Source organism: Labrus bergylta, chromosome 9 (assembly GCF_963930695.1).
Source record: "Labrus bergylta chromosome 9, fLabBer1.1, whole genome shotgun sequence".
NCBI classification, from domain to species: domain Eukaryota; kingdom Metazoa; phylum Chordata; class Actinopteri; order Labriformes; family Labridae; genus Labrus; species Labrus bergylta.
Window position 1 is genome coordinate 12,644,654 of NC_089203.1, and position 24,651 is coordinate 12,669,304.

At 40.7% G+C, this 24,651-nt stretch overlaps 1 protein-coding gene across 1 annotated transcript; it reads left to right on the top strand.

Annotated features, from left to right (window-relative positions):
• Positions 1–2,734: 2,734 nt before the first annotated feature.
• nr3c1 (nuclear receptor subfamily 3, group C, member 1 (glucocorticoid receptor)) lies at positions 2,735–23,498 on the top strand. Its single transcript, XM_020647859.3, has 9 exons — positions 2,735–3,024; positions 3,681–4,864; positions 14,868–15,016; positions 15,255–15,371; positions 15,485–15,766; positions 16,713–16,857; positions 17,883–18,013; positions 18,684–18,841; positions 19,278–23,498. The coding sequence occupies exons 2-9, from the start codon at positions 3,681–3,683 to the stop codon at positions 19,428–19,430; spliced, it is 2,319 nt and encodes a 772-aa protein (XP_020503515.1). The 5' UTR covers positions 2,735–3,024; the 3' UTR covers positions 19,431–23,498.
• Positions 23,499–24,651: the final 1,153 nt, after the last annotated feature.

The window sequence follows — 24,651 nt, forward strand, 5'->3', positions numbered from 1 at the left end:
TATTAGTGAGTCGCTACATTCTCCATGGAAGCAGGGACAGAGGTTTGGGAATGGTGTATTATTGCTCAGGGCCTGCTCAGTGAATTTGTCATAGAGCCATCAGTGTACTCTACTGAGGAGCCAAGAACTGGAGGGTGGAAAATCCAGTTTGGATGATGTGAGAATTTTAGGCACAATGCACATCATCATCTGAATATATGCTGTTGTATATAGGTCAGAAGCTAGTGATGTATGTAATGTATGTACTAGAGAATAACTGAGGGTTTTTACTTGATTTTACTCTTTCAAAGGTGAGTCTGGGACGTGTTTGTACAAAGTGTCAGTTCCCTTATCTCCACTGCCCACATCACACGGAGCCCGAGCATCAGCCACACTAATCTTGGTTTCACACTGTTATGTATCTCCTGTTTGCTTTTCAGCTTTGTTTTCTGTGTTGTTTGGAAGCTTTGCTGTACGAAAATCAGAGGCTTTTATTGCTGTGGTTCTGAAAGAAGGCGGTGATGATGGAATGATGGGAGAGCACCCGTGACTTGTGGTTTTGAGGAGGCAGCGGTCACGCTTTTACCATGTTAATTCAAAGTATATTGTACTGGAGAGGGGTAGCTCGGCAGCCAGAGGGGACTGAGTGGGATTTAAACAGTGGGGATTTAGAAATACACTCAGCATCCCACTGATCTCTTCTCTCTGATGCTGCGTACATTATACTAATATATAGTTTTTTGTGGACTGTCTGACCTTTATATCTGAGCACAATACAGACAACCTCCAGATAGTAAAATCAAATGGTGACAACCAGATTATTGTGTAAATACGAGTGTATCCCTGGTGTTGGACTTCTATAACAAATACTTGTAGTTCTTTTACTGCACCTTGCTGAGGGATGAATCTCTTCCCTTATGTGCTATAAATCCTGTTTCTTATTCGTCTCACTCATCATCCCATTAGAGCCAATTTCCCTGCCTCCTGTCTTCACTTTATTTCCTGTTCGCATATACTCCCAGGTTAGATTTTATCTTTTTGAAAGGGGTTGAATTTCATGTAACTTCAACATGAATAGTGTAAAACAATATGGGTTCCAGCTGAGCATGAAGTAAGAAAATCTGTATTTACTCTGACGTTAAATTGATCATTTCAGTTTTTGCTGAAAAGTGGCCTGGGTAGAATATAGGCCGGCCACGTTGTTTGGCATGTACAAAGTATCAAAGACATTATTTCAGAAATCTCTAAAATAGGAGTTTAATAATGAAACTGACATTTAAAAATCTTTTTAACCTTTTTTTTCAGTGTGATTAAAAAAAAAACACACACTAGTAAATCTTCCTCAGACTTTGCCTTATGACTATTGTGCAGCAACAAACACACCCAAACCTTTCTGCTGAGTTATTATCCATATATGCATGAAATCGACTGCCTTGCCCTGTTTTCAGCCTTGAATCATCTTCACTTCAATTTTCAGCAACTCATACTTCTTGATGAAAGATGCAGGAGTCAGAGCTGGCATGTCTTGAGAAACCAAAATGTATTTTTCAGTTTTCAAACTAAATCATGAATGAAGTAACACTGCTGCAGATTTAAAAGCACTCTAACCTGTTCTATTTTGATGAACACTGTCAGAGTTGGCTTCAATTGTATGTAAAAATGCAGGTATCCTAAAAGTAGGGTCAAATGTTACTCATTACGCCTTACTGATTAATGATTATCTAATGGTTTTTTTTTTTTTTTTTTACTGCTGCAGTCATTTTCAAGGAATTTGAACAGCTGAAGGTAGCACAGTGAATAAAACCAGCAGGGAAATGTAGTCTTAAAATATTTATGTTTGTCAAGTAGGTATCCAATGATTATCTTACATCCAAGACTTGACTGCCTTTAGTTAGTGCATGCTTTGACCTGAGAATGCCCTGAATGGACTTTTTATTTTTAAAACAAAAACTCAAAGTGAAGGCCTACTTATTAAAAACTGAGATCGGACATCTTCTGCTTTGGTATAGTTATAAAGCAGAAAACTCAGTTCCTGTTCCCAGCCACTGGATTCATCATTCTACGAAGGACTACAATGTCCATTCACAATTTCTCCCCCAGTCCCCCCCCCCTCTCTCTCTCTCTCGCTCACTCTCTCTTGCTCACTCTCTCTCTCTCTCTTTCTCTCTCTCTCTCTCTCTCAACGAACAGCTGCAAGACAGAGGAGACCCCACTCTGGGCAGCTGTAAGAAAAATCATGTAAGAGGAGCCAAACGCTGACGCTTTGATTAGCACCATTTGTTCACTACAAGTGCACACTTGGACCAGATTGTACTTTCCCTTCATACCATAGTTGTTTGGTTTCTGGCTATCTTGAATAAGATTCACACACGAATGATTTTTTGATGTTTGAAATTTGTATTTTCTCTGATGTGACGAGTAATATGATGAGAAGAGGAATATGACGATTTAATACATTTGACCATTTAAATATTTCAGACATTAATGTTTTGGAAAATGTATAAATTAAATGTTAAATGTTTACTGACCTAAATGTTTCGATTTATTTCAAAATGTTTACTACTGTAAATGTAATTTTTAAGTTGTGACTGCCGTTTTTGTTTTGTTAAAAATTATTTCACAAACCTACGAGAGAACTCAAAAGTCCAGCTTGCTTACACCACAAGAGCTGCAGTTCCCGGACGCGACCAGCAGGCGGCGCTGCGTGTTGTAAACAGGTCTGCCTGTGGGGCTGGCTTCCTTTTAGTTCACCATTTTGTATGTTTTTCCTGGAGGTTAGCGCCTACTTTCCTAATGGCTAGTTGCGAATCCCCTTAGCTCAGCCAGTCCGGCGCAGTTTTGCGTGATAATTTACGGCTACATCGATCTGCACGACAGTAAAACTCGTGTTAAATACGGCGTGTGTCGTGTTGAGGCCTTTGAAGAAGCCGTGGAGTCAGACAAGAGGAGTGAGGTTACTGCTGTGTGTTGTGAGCTGCCACTTTCAACCAAAACAATGTTGACAGACGACCTGTGGACACACACCAACACTCTGCCATTTCAAGGGTAAATATGAACTTTTACTCAGATTTTATACGGTTAAAAGTTAGCAGAGGCCATTCCAGTAATGTTGACTATTTAAAGCTGAGTGTGTAATGTAGAGCTCTGTGTTGGTTAGCAGGCTAGCAGTGACAGCGGACTGAAATGTAGGCACGTAGCATTCACTGGTAGCCACATTGCTACCTAGCGTTAGCGTGCCAACACCTAGCAATAAAGCTAGGGTAAGCATATCTTAATGTTATCGGCTACATGTGATCTGTGGTCGAACATGTGCAATGTGTGTTCACTTTGTGTGAAGTTCATGTGGGTGTTGAAAGGTCTTTCTCTGCGGTCAAAGACTGCAAATGGACTTGCGCAGTTAGCTTTGTTTAGCTTCGTTAGCTATCAAGGGCGCGCAGGGGAGGGGGGGGTGCAACTTTCACCAGTCCTATACTGACCTCATGTTAGTTTATTATTCTCTGCATGTGCACAGCCTCAAAGAGATGTCTATTTTAAATTGACTTTATCGGGACTCGCTTTTCAGCATGCTGGTTAATCTGCTTTTTTTTGTTGTGTTATAGTGTGGTGTCATTGCACTTTATCCAGTTCTCTGTGTTAACCTTCTCTGTCATCCCCCCTCCCCACCCCACCCCACCCCAAACCAAACCAAACCAAACCAAAAGATGGATACAGGAGGAGTGAAGAAGATAATATACAGAAGAGATGACCATTTAAGCAAATTAGTCTACAGTGAAAGCCCTGAGGAGGGAGGTCTATTGAAAGTAGCTCCTCACAGTGCCATGCCCATCGCCTCTGCCACATCTATCATTCTTCCATCCAGCCCGTTGATGCAGCCAGGACAGGTGCCCAACGGCCTCAGCAACAACCCCCTTCCAGAGGAGCTCACCTCCGTCACTGCCACTGTCGGCACATTGTTAGAAGACCCAGAGTACAGGAGCTTCAGCAAAGATCACAAACCTCAGCAACAGCAGTTATTCCAGGCGCCAACCTCCACTTTGTTCGGCCGTCAAACTTTGCCCCAGTTGGAGGCCAGTATAACAGACATTGCACAGTCCTCCATGGATTCACTTATTGGAGGGTCAGATCCAAACTTCTTCTCCATTAAAACAGGGGATTTCTCCATGGATAAAGGAGACCAGGACCCCATTGACCTCGACAATGCCTTTGAGCACATTGGGAAAGATGTGGATGTTCACCAGAAATTGTTCAGTGACAACACACTGGACCTGCTCCATGACTTTGAGCTGACTGGCTCTCCCTCAGATTTTTATGTAGGCGATGATGCTTTCCTGTCCTCTCTGGCAGATGACTCTCTGCTCGGGGATGTTAGCTCAGAGAGGGACATGAAGGCTGCTGCTGTTGAGAGCGTTAACGGCAGTGGGGCAACCTCTGCCGCGCTCAATGGGATCAACATGACAAGTCCAGATCAGCCCTCTTCCAGCATATCCACGACTGCCTCCTTAACTCCTACAACCACTTTGTCTGCTTTGGTGAAGAAAGAGAAAGACTCTGGTTTCATTCAGCTCTGCACCCCAGGTGTGATCAAACAGGAGAAGACGTCTGCAGGCCAAAGTTATTGCCAAATGAGTGGCACAACCGCCACAGACTTGCCCAGCCCTAACCCCATCTCCATCTGTGGGGTCAGCACTTCAGGGGGACAGAGCTTTCACTTTGGAGTCAACACCAGCAGCAGTGAATCTCAGCAGCAGAAGACTCAGAAGCAAGTGTCCAACCTGTTTCTCCCAGTGACAACCATCAGTGCGCCCTGGAACAGAGGCCAGACTATTGTGGACAACAGAAGCACAGAGGCATTCTCAAGCTCTCCTTTCAAGCTCGGCTTTGTCAAGTAAGAACTCAGCTGCGTGGTGCACTTTAATTTAAGTGTTACTAATTTTAGCTTATTTGTTTATGTGTTCATTCCAGTTATATCTTACTCCATCCTCTCTTTCATCAGCAAACAGCTTATTTTCTCTTTTTAAAGATCAGAAATGTTGGTTCTTATCTTTGAGACAGCTGTTGAGAATCTTAAAATATGCTGGGTCATGGCCACAACTGTCCAGACCATGGGTTGCAATTATTAGGATTTTTTTTACGTCTTGGGTAGAGGAGGGCATGTGCGTTAATGCTCTGATATGACACAGTCCTGCTTTATCCACAGCATGAACACACAACCGAAATTCAAATTCAAATTTTGTGGCGATGGAAATAAGAGGCGTGTAGTAGGAAATAGTTTGAGCATTATTTTAAGGCATAGCTGACAGCTTTTGTTCCGTAAGTGTGATAAAACAAACTTTAAGGAATAGAGAAGGCTTTATATCAGTGACCAAGAATAATCTATTTTTTTAATTCCTTGGCCGGCCTCTTATTAAAAGGTTACTTGGGCTCCAGCTGCATTATTCATCATGTTTTACATGCCGTTGAATAAAGTATCAATCAGTGCTTTGTAGATTTAATCAGACTTTGTAATCAGGTTTCACAAGTCAAAAAGTGCTTATTCTAGATAACTGTCCGCTCAAAGGTGGTTTCCTTATGATTGTTAGTCCAGGATTTTTCATTGTGTGTGAGTGTGCATACATGAAGGAATAAAGGTTTGTTGCAAACAGCCAGTCTTACGCGGCATAGTCAGATACAGCAGAGGATAGTGTAGTGTTTATTTTACACACACATTAAGTTGTTGGATGTTGAATAGCGTACAGAAAGTGGTAGAAAAGATCGCTGCTCCTTGCAGCAGGTTTGGTTTGTGGTGTTGGGTTTCCATGACAATGGGGATTGATTTGAAACCGAGACTTCGCACTGAGACAAAAAGGGTTGGTTTAACCCCTGAGTTGGTTTGTTAACCTTGTAATCCTGCTTTGTGAGGCAGTGTTGTGGACTCTGCTGGACATTGCTGCAGCAATAAGCACATACAGTAGATTTTGGGAAATTATGTTTTGTTACAGTCAGGGGATTCCCACGTTTATACAAGTCAAACATTTGTCCTTTTTTCTCTTCCGAACAAGCATGCCCTTTTTTTAATCTTAGTATCTCTTACTTTAGTCTAATAGCTGGCTCAACCTCCTCATGTAAAAATCCTCACCAGGGGTTCATTAGGACACTTTGGGAAGATCTCATTGATCCATAAATTTCATCAGCTTAAAATAAATGTAAATTTACTCAGTCTTCACTTAAAGCAGATGTGTCCCCAAAGAGCTGCAGAGACCGTTTAATTTAACTAGAGATGAATGAAGTGTGGCCTTTATATAATAGTCAGGCCCTACAGTAAAAGAGATCCTTGTTTCACTGACTTACTCATGTGATTTTGCTGAACCCTAATTTCTGCAGTGATTTATTTCCAGTGTGTTCACACAGATAAATGATAAATGATCAAGAGTATCAAGCCCTAGTATTCCAGCTCCACACAGGCCGACAGAGTTTCTTCTGTACCATTATTGCTGCTCTGTAGAGTTTTATGACTTCAGCTGTGAATGTGGCCTGGGACCCAGTCCTGAAATTGCTCAATGGAATTTTTTTAACAGCAGTGACAGGGTCACATGTCACTGAGGCTTTTTTTGTTTGTATTTCTTTTACATTCACACTTATCTGATTCACAGTATTGAACAAGGGAGGGATCAGCCCAAAAATAGGCATGCGGAAGTATGTCACTTCAACAAGGGTACTGATGTTTTTATTATTTGTGCAAAAGAGGCTTGGTACCGTCTCCACGACTGTCTGACCATCTTACTAATGCTTGTTGATGGGGAACAGATGGGCAGAGAAATGGGATACACCTCACCATTTCACATGTGGCTTTAATTGCCCTGTCTTTTGTGTTTCTTCAGAGGTGAGTTTGACTGTGTTTAAGCATCGGATTATGTTTGTGGTATGAGCCCAGATGATTTTGTGTGGGCGTGTGGCTGTTTGGTGATTGGCTTATGGGTGTCTAAACTTAGCATTTCTCCGTGTCTCTTGTGGGAGGTTGCTTTTGTTCAGTGCTTGCTCGCCTCAACCTGTGTGACATTTCACAGCTCACCTATAACACTGGGTTTTCCCGGCTCTGTGGTTATCAGGCAGGTTTGCATCAGGTCACCATCACTTGCAAGCGCAAACGCAAAAGTGCTTTCTGCTGAGGCTCGGTGGACCTTGAATCACACTTGGAACCTGACCTGCTGTAGCCCCACAGTTCTTCTTGCATCAAACTAGGAGCGGCTAGTAACACAACCAGTTTTCCACATTATTGGTGCTTTAATTTTCCATACACTGCCAGTTCTTCTAACACGTCACTGTTTTAAAATCAGGCTCTGTTTACGATCTGACTCAAAACATCTCACACAATGCATCGTGTGATATGGGAAGCATTGTTCCAGTTTTGGTAAAACACACCCTCACCCATTGACAACTAGCTTTGATGTGTCATGACCTTGTTAACAATGAGTTGCTCTAAAAGGAACTACTCGTGTAACATGAAGGAAAAATACAGGAAAATAAATACTGTAGTAGATGATCGTACAGCTCATATTGTAGCTCTGTGTTATGCAACTTTTGATTTACAGCATATTTCCTCCTGCACCCCGCTGCTGACTAAAGCCTGTGCCCCATTGTGTTTTCTCTGGGCTCTTGACTATAAGATCTATAAAAACGTTTTATAACACATATTGTAGGTTACTGGAATTTCTTGGGGGGCTTTTGACTCGATTGTGTGTAACGGAGAAGCGTTGTTTGCACGACTTGCACAGCTGTCTGATTGAATAGAGCTGTTCTCACATCTCACTTACAGACAAAGCAGTGTTCTGTTGCTTTAGCATCTTGTATCAACCCTTCATGTATGTGAGTACTGTATGGTTCAGGTTTTCACACTCATAGAAGGTCATTCATTCATACTTTCACGAAAATCATTTCACTGGACGAAGTCCTTGAATATAAGGATTTCTCTCTTTGACTTAAGTTATGGTCACCTTTGCCGTTTTAGAGTGTTTATGGGACCTAATAATGCAGAGACTGATAAGTAGCCTGCTGGCTCAGAGCCTACTGTGCAGTAAGACCTGCACAGTAGGTCTTACCTTTAATGACTAATGTGTAAGTGCAATAAAATAGCTTAGAAATATCCCATTGCTATGCCTTTAAATCAGTGATAGACCTGATTGAACACTTCAATCAAAGTCAGACCAAAGATGGTGATTTAAAGTCTGTTGGATGTTTCAGCTGTGGGCTGGTGCCTGGTTTCATATGAGTAGTTTGTATTTATGAATAGCTCTATATATTTATATAAAGCTTATATTTAGTGTATGATTAGTTGTATCTCTCTCAGAGTCACTATTTAGTCTTGCTCTGACATACCCGTCACCTCTCTGCCTAGCTCGCCCAGTCTCTCTCCCTAGCCGTCCTGTGTTTTGGGGCACGGACCTTGACTGTCAGCAGAAGGTTTCAGCTGCTTTAAATCAACTTTTATGATATTTATTCTGTGCATGTGGTATAGATGTGTGTTAGCTTTGTGCATTATTTATGATTGTGTATGTGTGCATGTGGGTGTGTCATAAGTGCTGTAGCAGCCAGGACCACAGAGCGCTGCTGTGGAGCGCTCACTCTCCTGACCTACTTTCTCTTCCGCCACTCCACAGCTGGCGCCGAATGAACACACCAGATCAGACGCCAGTCATTCCAGTCGCTTTTAGGTTATTACGGCATTCCCCTGTAACCACAGTTTAGCTTTTTCTTTATTTAGATATTGTTGTGTTTTGACAGCAAATAGGCTTACCGAAATTCCCCATTCTTCCTGTCGAGGTTAAGAGGATATAGCTAAGTCTAGGCAATGTTTCTGTCCCTCCTCTTACTTTTGTGTTCAGTTGTTGAGTCAGCAAAGCCCAAACTTTGGGAGTGGATTCCTCCCACTTCCAGGTCATTCAGCTAAAGGAATTATGGTTATGTGCACAGTAGCAGCAGACAGCCTTCTATTTATTCTACAGGCAGGAAGTCACCTCCTACCTACACACAAGTCATTAACAGCTCTTATTATGGAAACTCAAATCTTGGGGGTTATATTTTTGTGCCTAGTAGCCATGGGTTAGGTTTTTTTCTCCTGTGGTGTTTGAAGTCAAGCACTGAGCTAAGTCACGCACTGAGCCACAAAATGAAGCTTCTATTGAAGCAGGGTTGTCAATACAACAGGAAGGAAGAGACAGCTGTTCTCTGTTGGAAGATACACTGAGGGATCATCTAAAGTGTCACATGTTTGTCTCGAGAGGCTCTTGTCATTGACCAAAAATGTGGCCTCTAAAAACTCATAAACTCTAAAAACTCTCCAAGTTACTATATCTCCATTGTATTCATTTTCTGTGCCAGCATAGCATTTGTTTAGGAAATATGATGTTTTATCACTTGTCAAGACATACTGTATTTTATTGGAGGGCAGAGGAGGTGGATTTATTATTTAGAGTCCAGTATTAAGCCAAACAAACCCAGTCTCTCCACTCCCTCACAGAAGCTGTGTTGTTCTGCGTGCAAGAATGATTCAGAGTGTGCAGACCAGTTCCCCTTTCTATTTTGATGGCTCTTAACCTCAGAGAAAGAGCACTTCCTTCTGCTTTTCCTCGTCTCTCCTCTTCACATCTTCACATCTTCACATCTTCACACTCACATGAGTTTTGATGAAGATTAAGGGGTGTTGAATGTTTGTTTATATCAGTAATAATCCACAGAAAGCCGGATTGAAGCCTTCAGATCCTTGCTAAGACCTTTCTTCTGTTATATCTTTTATATAGAATCTTGACCTCACAGACAACTAATTACTGGTAAACAAAATAATTGTTCCTATTTTTTTCTGAGATGACTTATGTACTGGAGCTGGGCCTGAAGTAGGTCAAGTAGCTGATTAATAAGTGGAATAAACGCACTGAATGATCAGTTGCTCCTAAACAGAAAAGGTTTGCATTGCAGTGATGTATTTCTGAGGTCTGTCCGTCTGAGGTATACCAGGGGCCTGCAAGGCTACTCGTGACACTCAGAGCTTAAAGAGGATTATGAATTGTTGAGCAGGGCTCTGGGCCACTGGCTTTATCGTAAGTGCATGAAGTGGCTTGCCTCATTAAAACCCAAGCTGATGGATAGCACTTCTATAGACATAAGCAGTTAACTTCCTCAGCCTTGCTGTTGTTGAAGTCGAGGCCCATCTCAGGGTGTCTCTGCCTTTCACTGTGGCTGCTCTGACCGATAATAAACTCAGAGGGAATGCAAGTACTTCCTGTCGATGGCAAGCGTTCACTTCAACAGATGGTTTCAGAAAGAGGAAATTCTGTCTCCTCACATTGCTTTACAGCTTTGATTGTTTTGTGTCTGAAAATTCACAAAAAAGGATTTATAACTTCGTTATGAAAATCATCAACCATTTCTAATTTGGTTTCCAGAAAAGTCTCTGAAGCAGAGACAAAACTTCAGGCTTATTTCTGTTTTTTTCAAAGCATATAATGGCCACAGTAATTGGCTTTGACCCAGTAGCCTAAAGCTCTCTAGTAAAGCTGTCTTGCTGACACCATCCCAGGTGGCCAGTGAAGGACAAAGTGGTGCAAACCCTCTGACATCATCATCACTGTGGACTCAATATCCCCCTCGGCCCACCAAGTTGGCCACCACACCCTCCTGTGGGGGCTTGATGGCCTTTTTTGTGTGTGTGCTTACGTGGAAAGTAACAAAAAACTGAGACCTAAAATACTTCAATATGTGATGTTTATCTGAGCTTTGTTATCTGCATGTAATGGTCACAATGAATCATTGTTTTCCCTATAAAGTATCTTTAAGCAGCTTTAATTGTCTCTTTAGCAAGTAGAGGGCAATGGATCAAGCTATAAACACAAAATTACTTAATTACCATATAAAGTTATTAAAGCCAACTAGAGTCAGCCTTGTGGAAACTGCCTGTTTTGACGTGTGGATTGATTTAAGGTTTCAACCAATTCTTGAAACTGCCTTAAATAACTAGACATACTGCATATTACTCATGGCCTCCGCCCTCTTAAAGGAAATTCAGTGCAAGGCAGAGAAGCTATGAAGTGAAGAAATCAGATTTCCATGTCAGTAAAATAGTGAGGGAATGTCATCATCAGTTCATCCAATCAACAAAAAGAAAAGAGTTACTCTGTGCTAAAACAATTTTTTTTGATTATGGCCACTTTTGTAATTAAGGAGCTTGTGAGGCTGCTCTTTAAAACTTTATAGCCTGCATGTGTTGCGCTGTTTACAGTGACACAGCTAAAAGAAGTGTTGTGATTCAACTCTCTTGAATGATGATTCAGATCATTGACATGTAGAGGTCAGTCCTAGCCTGTAATTCCTGAGGGAAATACCTGCCTCTTTAGCTTTTGAATGAATCACTATAACCCTAATAGTTGCTAGTCTGTCTGCCAGATGGCATTAGTTGGTTTTTGGCATCTGTAACAGTGTAACAGAACTGGGTTTAAAAAATAATAATTTTTATTTGAATGATCTGATATCGATTCATAAGACCCAGGGATTGATCTTGCAATTGGCTTTTTCCCTTTCCCACCATTCAATTTAAATCAGTTCGTCTTTAGTATTTCTGTACTGTGAGCAGGCTGTGACATCTGTTTCAGGCTGCACCGGCTTCTCATTGGCCTTTACATGTCACCTGATCGCAGATTCAGCTTCTGCTTGGTCGACAGACCAAAACAAGAGGAAAACAAATAGCTATGTCCGCGTTAGCTGAGTGAGGTAACAGAAGTTATACTATTTCACTCAAATTTATACATAAGTCATTATGGATAACATTCACTTTTGGGAGGATTGGATCCGGACAGTCACTGAATATACACTGATCTTCTCAGTGGGATAGAAAAGCCCCTGAATGTCGCAGCAACACAAAGAGTTTATCATCGGAAAGCCGCTGGCTTGACAAAGCGAGCAGATTTTACAGAAATCTTTTATGTCATACAGTTCAACTTTTGGAAATCATGAGTTAAAGACAATATTCCATATGTTGTATATGACATTGCAACCTCAGAGGATTAATTTAATTTAGCCATGCTACATGTCACTGACACGCAAACATTTGGGTGAAGTGGCCATCCAAAAACTGTGCAGAGGTGAAACAGCGTCGCAACTTCACTTGAGTTGGCAAAGATAGTAGCGCTAACCTGTGAGAGCTGGAAATCCAGAGCAAAAGATTTGTACCCGACTGTTGTCACTATATCGAGAATGAGTAGAGACTCATGTCACATGTTTTACAGATAAGATAAATTCAACCTAGCCATAAAGCAATGAATCTAGCTGAACTGTTGTCTGAGGGGATTAAATAAAAAGTTATTTTATGTAACTGCTTTGGGGTCAATTTTTAATGTAAAAAACTTAACTTTTTTGATCACCTAAACCTTTTTAATAATGGTTGTACAGTTTACTGAATTAGTTCTCTCCTAATGATATTGAAGCAGAATTGGTATTGTATCTTAAATATTGCTAAATTAATCAAATCAGGAATTGAATCGAATTGGGACCTTGTGAATGGTAATCAATTTGATTCAGACAATCAGTGGTGATACCCAGCCCTAGTAATATATATCGGTGCCCCATTGTGGGAATTCACATTCCATTACAGCGTTATGGAAGCACAAGAGGCTCGGCGTGTGGACACACAGCTGGAGCTTCACATACACACACTCTCAGACATGCACAAACACTGCGCGGTTCCGTCCCACCTGCTCCGACATTGCACATCCCCCCCATTCTCTCTGTTACCACCTCTTATGGCGGATCAGGGGCATCATGAGTGCATATGTCCCTCTGTGCATCACACATTGCACGCAGGGGCGTATCCTGCCTTCAACTCGAAATCTTTAATCGCCAGCTGATATATTCTGGTGGTATTGACAAGACTACTGAAGGATGATCACAGGTTCATACCGTTTATGTTTTCCTCTTTAGCAAACAAATGATCCATGATTGAAGTAATGTGTTGTAACCTGAAATATTCTGTATTTAAATACTACAATGGCCCTGCAGCGCATCTTCTTCTTTACTTTATACAAAATAGTTATTTGATTCTGCTCTAGCTTTAAGTATTTGTAATACTTTTCCTTCCGCTAATGTTTTCTGCCTCAGACATGAATAAATTTAGTTGGGAGTATGATGTGAGTACTACATCTTTATGACACATCTTGTCTGTCTGTGTATCCCACTGTATTGAATTTATTTTTTGAACTCCTGTAAAATGTCCAGGCATGCACATTTTTGGTGAAGTAGGGAGTCAGATGTATTTGAAAATGCTAGTTTGCTGGATTTTTGTGGATGTAGTTGCTGCTTGTTCTCAATCAAATCTGCCCCAGGATTAACCCCTCACACATGGACCAGGGGGGAGCTGTTCAGTGAGAACCCCACTTTGTGTTCTGAATGCCTCCCCTGACCCAAATGACTTAGGGGTAGACATTGTTCGGTTGGGATTTCAGCTGTACACATCGATGAGTGCAGGAAAGATACTCAGGCAGGAAATGAAAGCCCACAGACTATCAGCACACATTTATATTGAATAGAAACCATAAGAGGTTAATGGACAGACTTATTGACCATAGTATGTTATTAGCGGTGCTCAGAAAGCTCTCAGCTCTATCGTGGCCAGACATCCTGTTCTGAGGTCTCTCGCTGATCTTCTTTATTTAAATATATTTTTTATCTGGCTGCTGAATTCCTCTGGACTTGATGCTTTGATGTTTCACTCAGGTTTTCCCGTCCTGCTACACCCACTGACTACTGGGGCTTGGCCTGCTTTCATGCTAATACCCTTGTGTTGTGTAACTAAGAGTGAACTTCTCAAATCTGCATACGTGTGTAAGTGTGCAGTGACATTTCAGTGCAGCCCTTATCAAGCATAACTTGTTTGTTTTTGTGGAAGTGGCACACACATAGACAAACTGACACAATTGTTGCATGTCTCATGCTCAGTATCCTGGCTGTGTTGTTTTTGTTGCTGTGGCCACTGGGTATGAAAGGGGGTGTGGACCTCTGGTGCATGGATGAAATAAAGCCTGACGTCCTCTAGTGGTTGCTGTTAGAAAGTGTGTTTTACCTCTGTTGTCCACTTCTGTCTGGAAACGTTTGTGGTACAATCAAAGGAGAAAGAAGGGCAGTTTCTGACAACCACTGGATTTAGGATGTGACCACAGATCTTTAGATAATTGAGGATTTAGAGGCTAGAAAAGGACACAATGGCCTTACTTATCTTCTCGCATGATGTCAGGAACGAAGGCAATGTTGCGAAGAAAAAACAAGCACAAGAGGCACATTGACTCTGATGGCAGTAGCTGTGTGTAATATAGCTGTGTAGTTTATTTATTTTAAGTTTGAGTGCAGGGTTGTAAATCTGAACTGCAGCTGAACTAAAGACTGAGAGGGGCTTTTAGTTATAGGCGTAGGCAGTACACATCATGGCATTTAGTAGATTTCATACAGTATTTCTTCTTAATGGACTTGATTGAGATGTTTGTGCAGCTGTTTCTCATGACTTTAAATTGTTTAATTATATAATTTTCCCAGAAAATAGAATTCTAGTTTATAACTAATGCACAGTATATTTCAGTGTTGAGAATGACCTCTGAATAAAAGAAACATTTACTTTCAGTGGTACAAAAAAAACACGTTTTGTTTATCATTAAAGTCTAGATTATCAATTTGTTTGCTGGTGTGTCGCTGACTATCTTTGCAGATCAGTGAAAGACAGAAGAATTACAGAAAGAAATGTCATTGTCAGGAATAAACAAAACAGTGACCTACTCTTCAAAAAAGATCCATAGTGCCACTAGAAAACAAAAACTCCCTTGGGAGCTTTTTAAGAGAGACTGTATATCCCTGACATATTTCTCCTTTTCTACCTCCAGACAAGAAGCTGGCACAGCTCTACCTCCGGCTCAGGGAAAGAGCGGGACTCATAAAATCTGCCTGGTGTGCTCGGACGAGGCTTCAGGCTGCCACTATGGCGTTCTCACCTGTGGCAGCTGCAAGGTCTTTTTCAAGAGGGCCGTCGAAGGTACTATAACATCATTATTTCCTCACTGATTAATCCGTAGCTTGTGATAAACTCTTTGATTACTAATCCAGTTTACATAAATTTACTCAAATGCTGGAATAATTATAGTCTTAAGTTGGAGACTTGATCATAACAAAGTAAAGGACTGTGATGCATCTAATTAGTTTTTCCCCCTGGAGTGTTTGCCACAGCGGGAAAGGTAAATAACAGATTAATCTTGCTCTTCTGTGTGACACAGGGCAGCATAATTACCTGTGTGCTGGGAGGAACGACTGCATAATAGACAAGATCAGGAGGAAGAACTGCCCAGCCTGCCGCTTCCGCAAGTGTCTAATGGCAGGCATGAACTTGGAGGGTAAATATTAACCACAAAGATAATGCCAAACTCTTACCCTTTAGTTGGATTGATTGCTTCTGTCTTCTCTTTACCTTCTCTCTTAAAATCATCCCTCATTTCTGTCCTTGCAGCACGCAAAACCAAGAAGTTGAACCGCTTAAAGGGCACCCAGCAGAGCAACCCACCTGAGCTGACTCCTTCTCCACCAATTGAGGCCCATTCACTCATGCCCAAGCGCATGCCTCAACTCGTTCCCACCATGCTGTCTCTGCTGAAAGCTATTGAACCAGACACAATCTACGCCGGCTACGACAGCACCCTGCCAGACACTTCCACCCGCCTCATGACCACCCTTAACAGACTGGGTGGCCGACAGGTCATCTCCGCTGTCAAGTGGGCCAAGGCTCTACCAGGTTGGTGGTCAGCTCTGTCAGAGGGATGGTTGCCACCAGGGTTTATGTTAGCTGGTATCAAGTGCAGGGGTCCGGCAGAAAAGCATTTTTTCCTTTTTTATCAGTATAAGATCACCAATCATGATGTATAGACTACACTCATCTAATGTACGGATGCTTTGCAAAAGGAACTAGTATACAAATTATACAACAGCTTGGATTTTCCTATAATGTTTAAACATGCATATCAGCTGTTAACAGTGATTTTTAAGAACAACTCGCACATTGAGCAGAGTGGTGCGATACACAGTACCGAAAGAACTTTCAAGACATTAAATTCTTGCATAATAATGAATTCAAAATAGCGTTTGTGGGTTTGTGTGTTTTATGCTGTTGAATGTAGGTTATTAGGCACATATGGCTATTCAAAGCATATGTCCCGCAGTTGCTCCATATGGCCAGAGTTGCTGGCCAAATTGGCCATAAAAAAAGTCTAGCATCAACTCTGGTTGCAGTGTGTAGAAATCATGTTTTGTGAGATGAAGGTAGATTTTATTAGTGAGATTGCAGAGTGATGGATGTGGCACCACATAGACATGTTGCAATATGATTCAAAAGAGAACTCTGCACAAACACAGTTTTATAATGCATGCTGTCATCATTGTTTGGTATTGTAAAAATGAATGTGCAGACACTGTTCTCACTTTTTATGTTTACAGCACACTAAATAGTATTGTTGTTAACTGAACTCAGGAGGTGTTGCAATATGTTGGAGCCGTGCAAAACATGTGACTTTACTGTTTTGATTTTTGTTAACAAACAAGCTAGCAACACATCTGCTGCACCTTGGGCTAAGATGACATCTAGGCACCATTTGATTAAATAAATAACACCCTTTTTCATTTGTAACTGACTAGGCATTGGCACTTTCTCCACCACACCCTCTCAAACATGTGCTTCCCTTCAGGTTTCAGGAATCTGCATCTTGATGACCAGATGACTCTGCTGCAGTGCTCTTGGCTCTTCCTCATGTCTTTCGGACTGGGCTGGAGGTCTTACCAGCAGTGCAATGGCAACATGCTCTGCTTTGCACCGGACCTTGTCATAAACGAGTATGTATCAATCCATTCTGAATGCATGAATGCATTAAACCATTGCAGTACATTCCAGATGTAGTATGACAGACATTTTTAAAAATGTTTCCAGTGAAAACGTGTCCGTATCAACAGTAGAATGCCATGGTCTGGTTATAGGAGTCTTTATACATAATATATTTGACTTTTTTTTTTTATTGTGTGAATCAGTCAGCCAATACAGACTTCTGTTTGTTTATGTGATTAATTTCAGCCCGCTGCTCTGTGATTTGTGTCATATCTTTTGAGATTCATACAGTGTCAGTCAGCAGTCATGTGTAATCAGTGTTTGATCCCTGTTATAGACCTGATGACTCCGTTTGTAAACAGCCTGTCGTGAGCAGTCTGCACAGCCACCGTGCTTCAGGCTGCAGAAGGCCTTTCACTTTTTCCTTTTTTTTTTTTGTAATCATGAGCTGAAAGCTGATGTGATTATAATTAATATCTGATGATGGTGTGCTCTCTTTCAGTCAGTCAGGCCCAAAAAACTCAATTCAACTGCAGCACATTTGTAGTACCTTATTATATATTCTCATCTTGTTGGCAGTCATAATACACTCTTTCACCATTTGATTAAAGTCTTCTGCCATTTATAAGGTTGTTTCATGGATAATGAAAGAATCTAGCACAGGTGTTTTTTTGTTTATTTCTATGTTGTTTTCTGTGCACTTTAATGAAAAAGTGTCTCCTAGGCATAAATTTGAAGAGTTTTTGAGAGTTTGTCCATACTTTCCACCCACAACATCACTTCATCACTGAAGTGACGCGCGTTTGTCTTCTTAGTGTTCTGCTCCAACAAGCTAATAGACTGAAACTCATTTCTGGAAGAATGATTTAAAACAGGATCCGCAAGCAAGACCTTGAAAGTTTAATCTACAGAGATGTTACGGGGAGCGGCTTCGTCTCCCTGATAGAGCGTGATGCACACACAGACATATAAATCAACTATGACTTCAGGTGAAAGCAGGATAAGCTGTTTAACCACTTCTGTCTAATTCCACCAGGGAGCGGATGAAGCTGCCCTACATGGCCGACCAGTGCGAGCAGATGCTGAAGATTTCCACAGAGCTTGTTCGGCTGCAGGTTTCCCACGATGAGTATTTGTGCATGAAGGTCCTGCTGCTGCTCAGCACAGGTAAGACACCTTTCACCCTCTTCCACCATCCCATGTGGAACATGGTGCTGTTTGAATGCACTCATTACAGAAACCATTACTTCAATCCAGTACTGCACATGGACACTTAAAGATAAATTTGATGGACGCTCAGTACAAGACATCCCATCACAGCACTTACCAAACTCATTAGCTGACATTTAAAGATCGTAAATAGGAATTGTATCCACACAGGCTTTTCTAGTTTGATACAGAAAAATACACTCTCAGCAGCCAGACAATAATTTGCCAGACAATAACTGCAGACCTACACAACACCTGATGTTGTCTCCTAAACTTAATCAAGAAAATTAAAGCTGCAAACCCAAGACTCAATAATTGTACTCTGATTAAAGATGTTTGATTGCAGAAACAATTAAACACAGCTCACAGTCCAAACAGCCCTCCCCAGGGTGTGCTGCCTTTGTTCTTGTAGGCATGGTTTGCATGTGTTTCTGTGCTGTTAAATATTGCCAGGGCATTCTACAAACTGCTATTTTAGCCCATCACATCATCTAGGTGTAACTAAAAACGTAAAGACTTCCCTCCTCTGCATTTGAAAGCTGGATGAATTCTTAAATCTGGTCATCGGTGCAGTACATTCTCCTCATCTCTCTCCCAAATGTTGACCTTTGTGTCCTCTCCCCTGCAGTGCCAAAGGATGGCCTGAAGAGCCAGGCGGTGTTTGACGATATCAGGATGTCATACATTAAGGAGCTGGGTAAAGCCATTGTGAAGCGTGAAGAGAACTCCAGTCAGAACTGGCAGCGTTTCTATCAGCTCACCAAGCTGCTGGACTCAATGCACGAGGTAACTCCCCCAACATGAGCAGCTTTGAACACATTATCAGCCGGTGGTTATTGACCAGCTTCATCCTTACACAGCAGCCTCATTAAGTCTAAATAATAGGGGGTTGAAAACAAGTACTTTTTTCCCATAATGCAAAGATATCTTCATTTTCAGTGTTTCATACAAACATCAACTTTTTGTGCCAGCAGATCTAACCAAGTGTAAAAGCAAACCTTTGCTATTTTGTTTTAACTATGCACCCCTATCACACTGATTAGCGACGATAAACTGACTTAGTCAGCTTCTTTTTTTATCGCATATGGATGATATGGGACAGAATCCAACTTGTAGTGGTAGCACAATGGATAAGACGTAGAAATATATTTTCACTTTATATTAACAAACACTGAATGTGTGTGTTTCTGTGATAATCATACACCAACATGTCTGTGTGCAGATGGTCGGTGGGCTGCTCAACTTCTGCTTCTACACCTTTGTGAATAAATCCCTGAGTGTGGAATTCCCAGAAATGCTGGCGGAGATCATCAGCAACCAGCTACCAAAATTCAAGGCCGGCAGCGTCAAACCCCTCCTCTTCCACCAGAGATGACTTTACCCCAAAACAGACACATTGCCTTAAAATACCCATCACATCACCTCACAACCCGCCCCTCCACCCCCCACCCAACCCCCTTCAGGAGCAACAATGAGAGGACTGAGGACCCGAGGCGAGGAGTCATTGATGTTTGTTGGTAGAGAGAGTATGCAACTTTGTGTAAAGACTGGACGCGTCCAGTAAAGACTGTTAAGACTACGCAGACAGCGAGCACAGAGGTTATGTAGAGCATAGTCAGTCAGTTTGTAAGACTAGATAATCACCAAGAGAAGTAAGCTAACATCCATGTCGTCTCAGGTTTCCTATCTTCAAACACAAAACAATATCTCATAAAGATAAAGCAAATATGTACAGGTTCTGATAGTATTTTCTACATTTTCAAATCATACCAGTTTATACACTTTTACAGGTCGATGTTACCTGGGAAGGTAACAAAGTTTAAAAACATGCTCTTCAGTAGGCTTTTTGACTGTATGTTCCTCTTTTAGTTTTTGTAAGCAGTTGTAACAAAATAGTCACTTGGGGGGGAAAAAAAACAGTTTTCCAGTCGTTTAAAAAGAAAACGTCATCGCTTGATTGACACAATGAACATAGGAAACAATTCTGTTGGACCGTCAGTCAAAGTGCGTTATTGAGAGGTTTATTTCTCCCATATGCTGACCTCTTTCAGGTTTACACGCGTCTATTTTAAAAGGGAAAAAAAATGTGCCTTTTTTGCTTCATATATCATCGAAGTCATTTCTTCCTACATGTCCAAGACGGGCTTCTCTTGAACCCGTCACGGTCTACCTTCATCATATGTTGATTGTACTTTTTATGTTACATGCAGTTAAAAGTTTTCCTTTTTTTTCTCGATGGCTGTGTTTCCCTCTAGAAGTGGCAGCTCGGTCCATCCTCCGCGTGTAGAAATGATCTTATCGAAGCCTGCTTCCTTTCATGCGATTCCCCGCACACCCTTCTTCTCCAGTGCGATGTGAGCACTTTGAACCATGCTTAAAGGCTTTAAGAGACTGTGAAGAAAGACTGTTAAACTGTACCGGGCTGTAATGTAGGACTTTAGGTGGAAGGTAGAGAACTTTTTCTAGTATGGTAGCCCACTCTAATGCTTATTTTAGCCCCCGCTCCTGCCCCAATAGTCTAATAATTGAATGTGATAGATAACCTGCGTCCACCAATCATAGAAAAGAGGGCATGTTTTATGTGTTTGAAAGATTATGTCATTTTATTAATTGATCAGGACAACTTATTTCTGTGTTTCTAACATGGCTCAGACTGGTTGTAAAATAACCGTCCTTTTTATATCCTTTTTACAGTCTGTTTTATAAAACTGATGAACATGTAGCCATGATTCTGCCACTGATGATCCTTCTTAGACCGTATAACCATGCACTCTTTATGCTTCTGATAACTAACCATTGAAAGACTTTGCATTGTTGATTTGCTGCGGTTTGTTAAAGGAATAATTCAGAATATGGGGACAGCTCATTTCCTTTCTTGCCAATCGTTGGATGAAAAGACTGTCTCAGCTAACATGTCTATAGCTGCAGTCAGTTACTCATTAGTGTTAACTTCGCATAAAGACTGGAAACAGCTAGCCTGTCCAAAGATAATCCATTTACCATCACCTCTAACTCTCAGTAATATGTCACATATCATTTGTTTAATTTGTACCCGAAAGAGAAGGTAGCTATTTTCATGAAGGGGAGTTATGTGTCTGGGAAGTGACCCTCACCAAGAGTTGTCAGACACACAACATCCTCACTTCTTGCTGCTTTCATTCTTTTTATATTAATATTCATTAAACAAATGACGTGTAATGGTATTGAATAGCTGTGGAGGGATAGTGAGTGATTTTTAAACTTTCAGGCTGGCCATCTGTCGGCCCCGTTCTCCAGCCTTTATGCTAAGTGTTGCTAACCATCTCCTGGTTATACCGTATTTGAAGAGTGAGCTGTTTTTTCATCCAACTTCACACAAGCAAGGAAGAGCCTGTTTCCTGACGTGTGAAAAAACTGTTTGTATGATAGACAGCTTGTGTATGCAGCACTTTGGATCAGGTGTGGGCAGAACGTATTCACCTCCAGTTATGATTGAACCCTTCAGCTCCTTTGACGCCCTGTCTTAATGTCTTTGTAGGACATTTGCACGTTTATTTGTCTGTCTGTTATTTAGTCAAGTCCCAATGTTTGAAAGCACTTAGCATCGGTCACCTCCTTTGGGAGGCCGGCACAATGGCTCCTTTATTCTCTGGGACGGTTTCGGTGCCAAACTCCTGGTTTTGTCTGTTTTCACGAGCTGAAAGTTGGCCCAGGTTTGAATTGGAGGAGGAATCACGTCCCGGTATTGAAGCTTTGTCCACAACTAGAAAAAAAGTCCTAAATAAATAACCTGAGTCATTATAAATGAGTGATTGCTGTAACTTAAACACAGTGCACTTATACATTAACGTAGGTGTGATGATGTCCCTTTCTCTCCGTGTTGTAAGCTGGAAGGTGCTGTAACATTTCCATCAGTTGTCCCCTTAGTCTGTCATCGTCGTGTCTCGAACCCCAACATTTTGTGTGTACCTTAAAGAGGGAACTCATTGTAATGGATTAAAGGTGTTGATTCCCAACTAGATTAAAGTACTTGGATAAGTATGTCACGCGAGCAAGGTTCGATAGGGCATAAAAATATGGAAAATTGTTATATTATTATAATAATAAACAAAGCACTTGTTATAAATGTTAGGCCGCTCCCTTGCTCAGGATATCGAAGTCCGACTTAAACTTTTATGTCCTAGTTTATGTCCTAACCTGAAGAACAGGAGTTTGGATTCACACAAAAACCTCTTGTTGTTTGTTGTCACCAGACAGATTTAGGAGAGGGATGTGCTGCCACCGACGTCATTCACACTCGGATAAACCAACAGTTGTCGCTTATTCTTTTTTCTTTCTTTGTTGTTTATTCAAAATACTTTTAAAATCAACTTCATGAACTGCATAGGGGTTACTCATGGGTTACTTTCACATTCAGTATATCCAAATCTCTGCTGCTGCTGCTGTTCATTTAAAACAGCTTGAATATATATATATATATAAGAAATCGCACACTTGCCTCTTCTTGCTCAAAAATGTATCCTAGCTCACTTTCTTGTACATTTTTGAGGAGGACATCTGAATATGCAATAGAAACAACAGATAATCTATCTCCATCACATTGCCAAATGTGGTTGCCTCATGTTTTTTTCCAGGATAAGCTATTTGCATACAGGAGATTCACACTTAACTTTTATCTCTGCAGGACAGATTTTCAGGAAAAGATACCCTCAGTCAGTAATCAGTCTACCACGACTAATCACACACAGAAACAACATATTTGATGTTTGACTACAAGGTGACCAAAGCGAGCACAGACAAATTCAACTCGTCAGTGTAAACTAGAAGACAAATGTACAGTTCTTTGTTTTTTGTTTTTTAAAACACATTTTTTTACTCTAACATAATGGCTTTGGTCAAATTGTGTAATACTGTGAATAGGATAGGAGTCAGTCTTTTTCACTCACACAAAAAAAAAACTGTTTGTGAAAGTAATCAACCAGCTTGAATCTAAAAGGATTTGCACTACCCAAATATTGTTTGAAAATCTATTTTGTATAAAACATATGCAGACATTTTAAGAATTATCAAGGGCAGATCATGTTTCACTGGTATATGCTTTCTCTAAAATAAGATAAAAAGAAAACAAACATTTGTTTTGCGCAAAAAAAAATTGAATATGTACATATAATCCATTGTAAAGAAAATCGTGGTGTATTTGTCTCCAAATAACAGTTTTTCTATACCTTCCCTCTGTATTATTTCTCCTCTGTAGTGTTGCTCCAGTTGATCTTATCCACCATTGATTAAAGGTCCAACTGTGTCTTTGTGTGGTACTTCTCCAAATAATGAACTGTATGCTGATGTTTGACAAATTATGAACTGGATGATTCTGAACAGTGGAAACAGTAAGCTCATTGTAAGACACGTTTCATGATCACACCAAGCACTTGTTCATCAAATAAAATGCGCTTTTCCATTCTGACACCTGCTTTGTTGACTGTTGAAGGTTATAATTGAACTGTGATCTGTATAACCTGACACACTGATAGTGTTAAAGGTAGATGTTTTCATGTTTACTGTGGTTCTATTTTTCAGAGAGACTAGCCAAGCAGAGCATAAAGCACAAATTCAATCTTTTTTTTTTTTGAAGGGTTTACTTGAAGAATGACGTGATACAATAGAGAGCCAATCAGGACCAAGTGCAGATAGAAACCTCAAATGAAACAGTCTGATCAAAAATGAAGAAGAGGTGGGAGAGGTATATCTAGATTTTTTAAGTAAGTAAAAGTGGCAGTACAATAGTAAATAATCCTGCTTCTTAAGTTAAACTACAAGACAAGTACCACAAGTAAAATCAGAATAATGCCCATCCTACTAAATTGGATTGTTATTCTTACCTGGAGCATCAGGGTGTTCATCATTAAAGTTCCAGTTGTTAAAGGTGGGGATAAAATGTTTTGGGGTTTGTTAAGGGAACACATAAAGGGGAACGTGTTCCAATACTCTGCTGCTTTGTAAAAATGATCTGAATCTACCAGTGAGTGAAGTCTCATCAAAGACTCATTCAAAATTTAGTGTGAATCTGTACTGATGTCATTTTTATATGTGATGCAACTTCAGCTTCTTGTCATCAAGCCTATAGCACCATGCACAGTTCATTGAAGTCACACTTTTCTACATTGGGGCAGATTTGTTAACAAACACTGAATGTGTGTGTTTCTGTGATTTGAATCTTGCTGTAAATTTGTGGGTCCAACAAAGTTTCAGCAGTCATCAAAAACAAGGGTCTCCAAATGATCCAAAACAGTTCCTAAATAAAGTGTTGATTAAAATCTGAACAAAACAAATGTTAAGAATCAACTCTACTTCCTATGATTAGAAGAAGTTTGTCCTGACTTAATTAATGTTGTACTTTCCCTCATCTAAACTCAAAACGGTGTTTCTTTATCATCCAGGAGAGTAGAGGGATATTTTCCACGTTGATAAAGGCTACCTGATTTTTTTTTTTTTAATGGAACTAATAATAAGAATATAGTTTAACTATATAGATGGTATAATATTGTTACATAATTGTTCCTCAACCAGTTTGTTGTGTCAGTGTTCACACCCCAAATCATTTTCTCAGTTTGATGTTG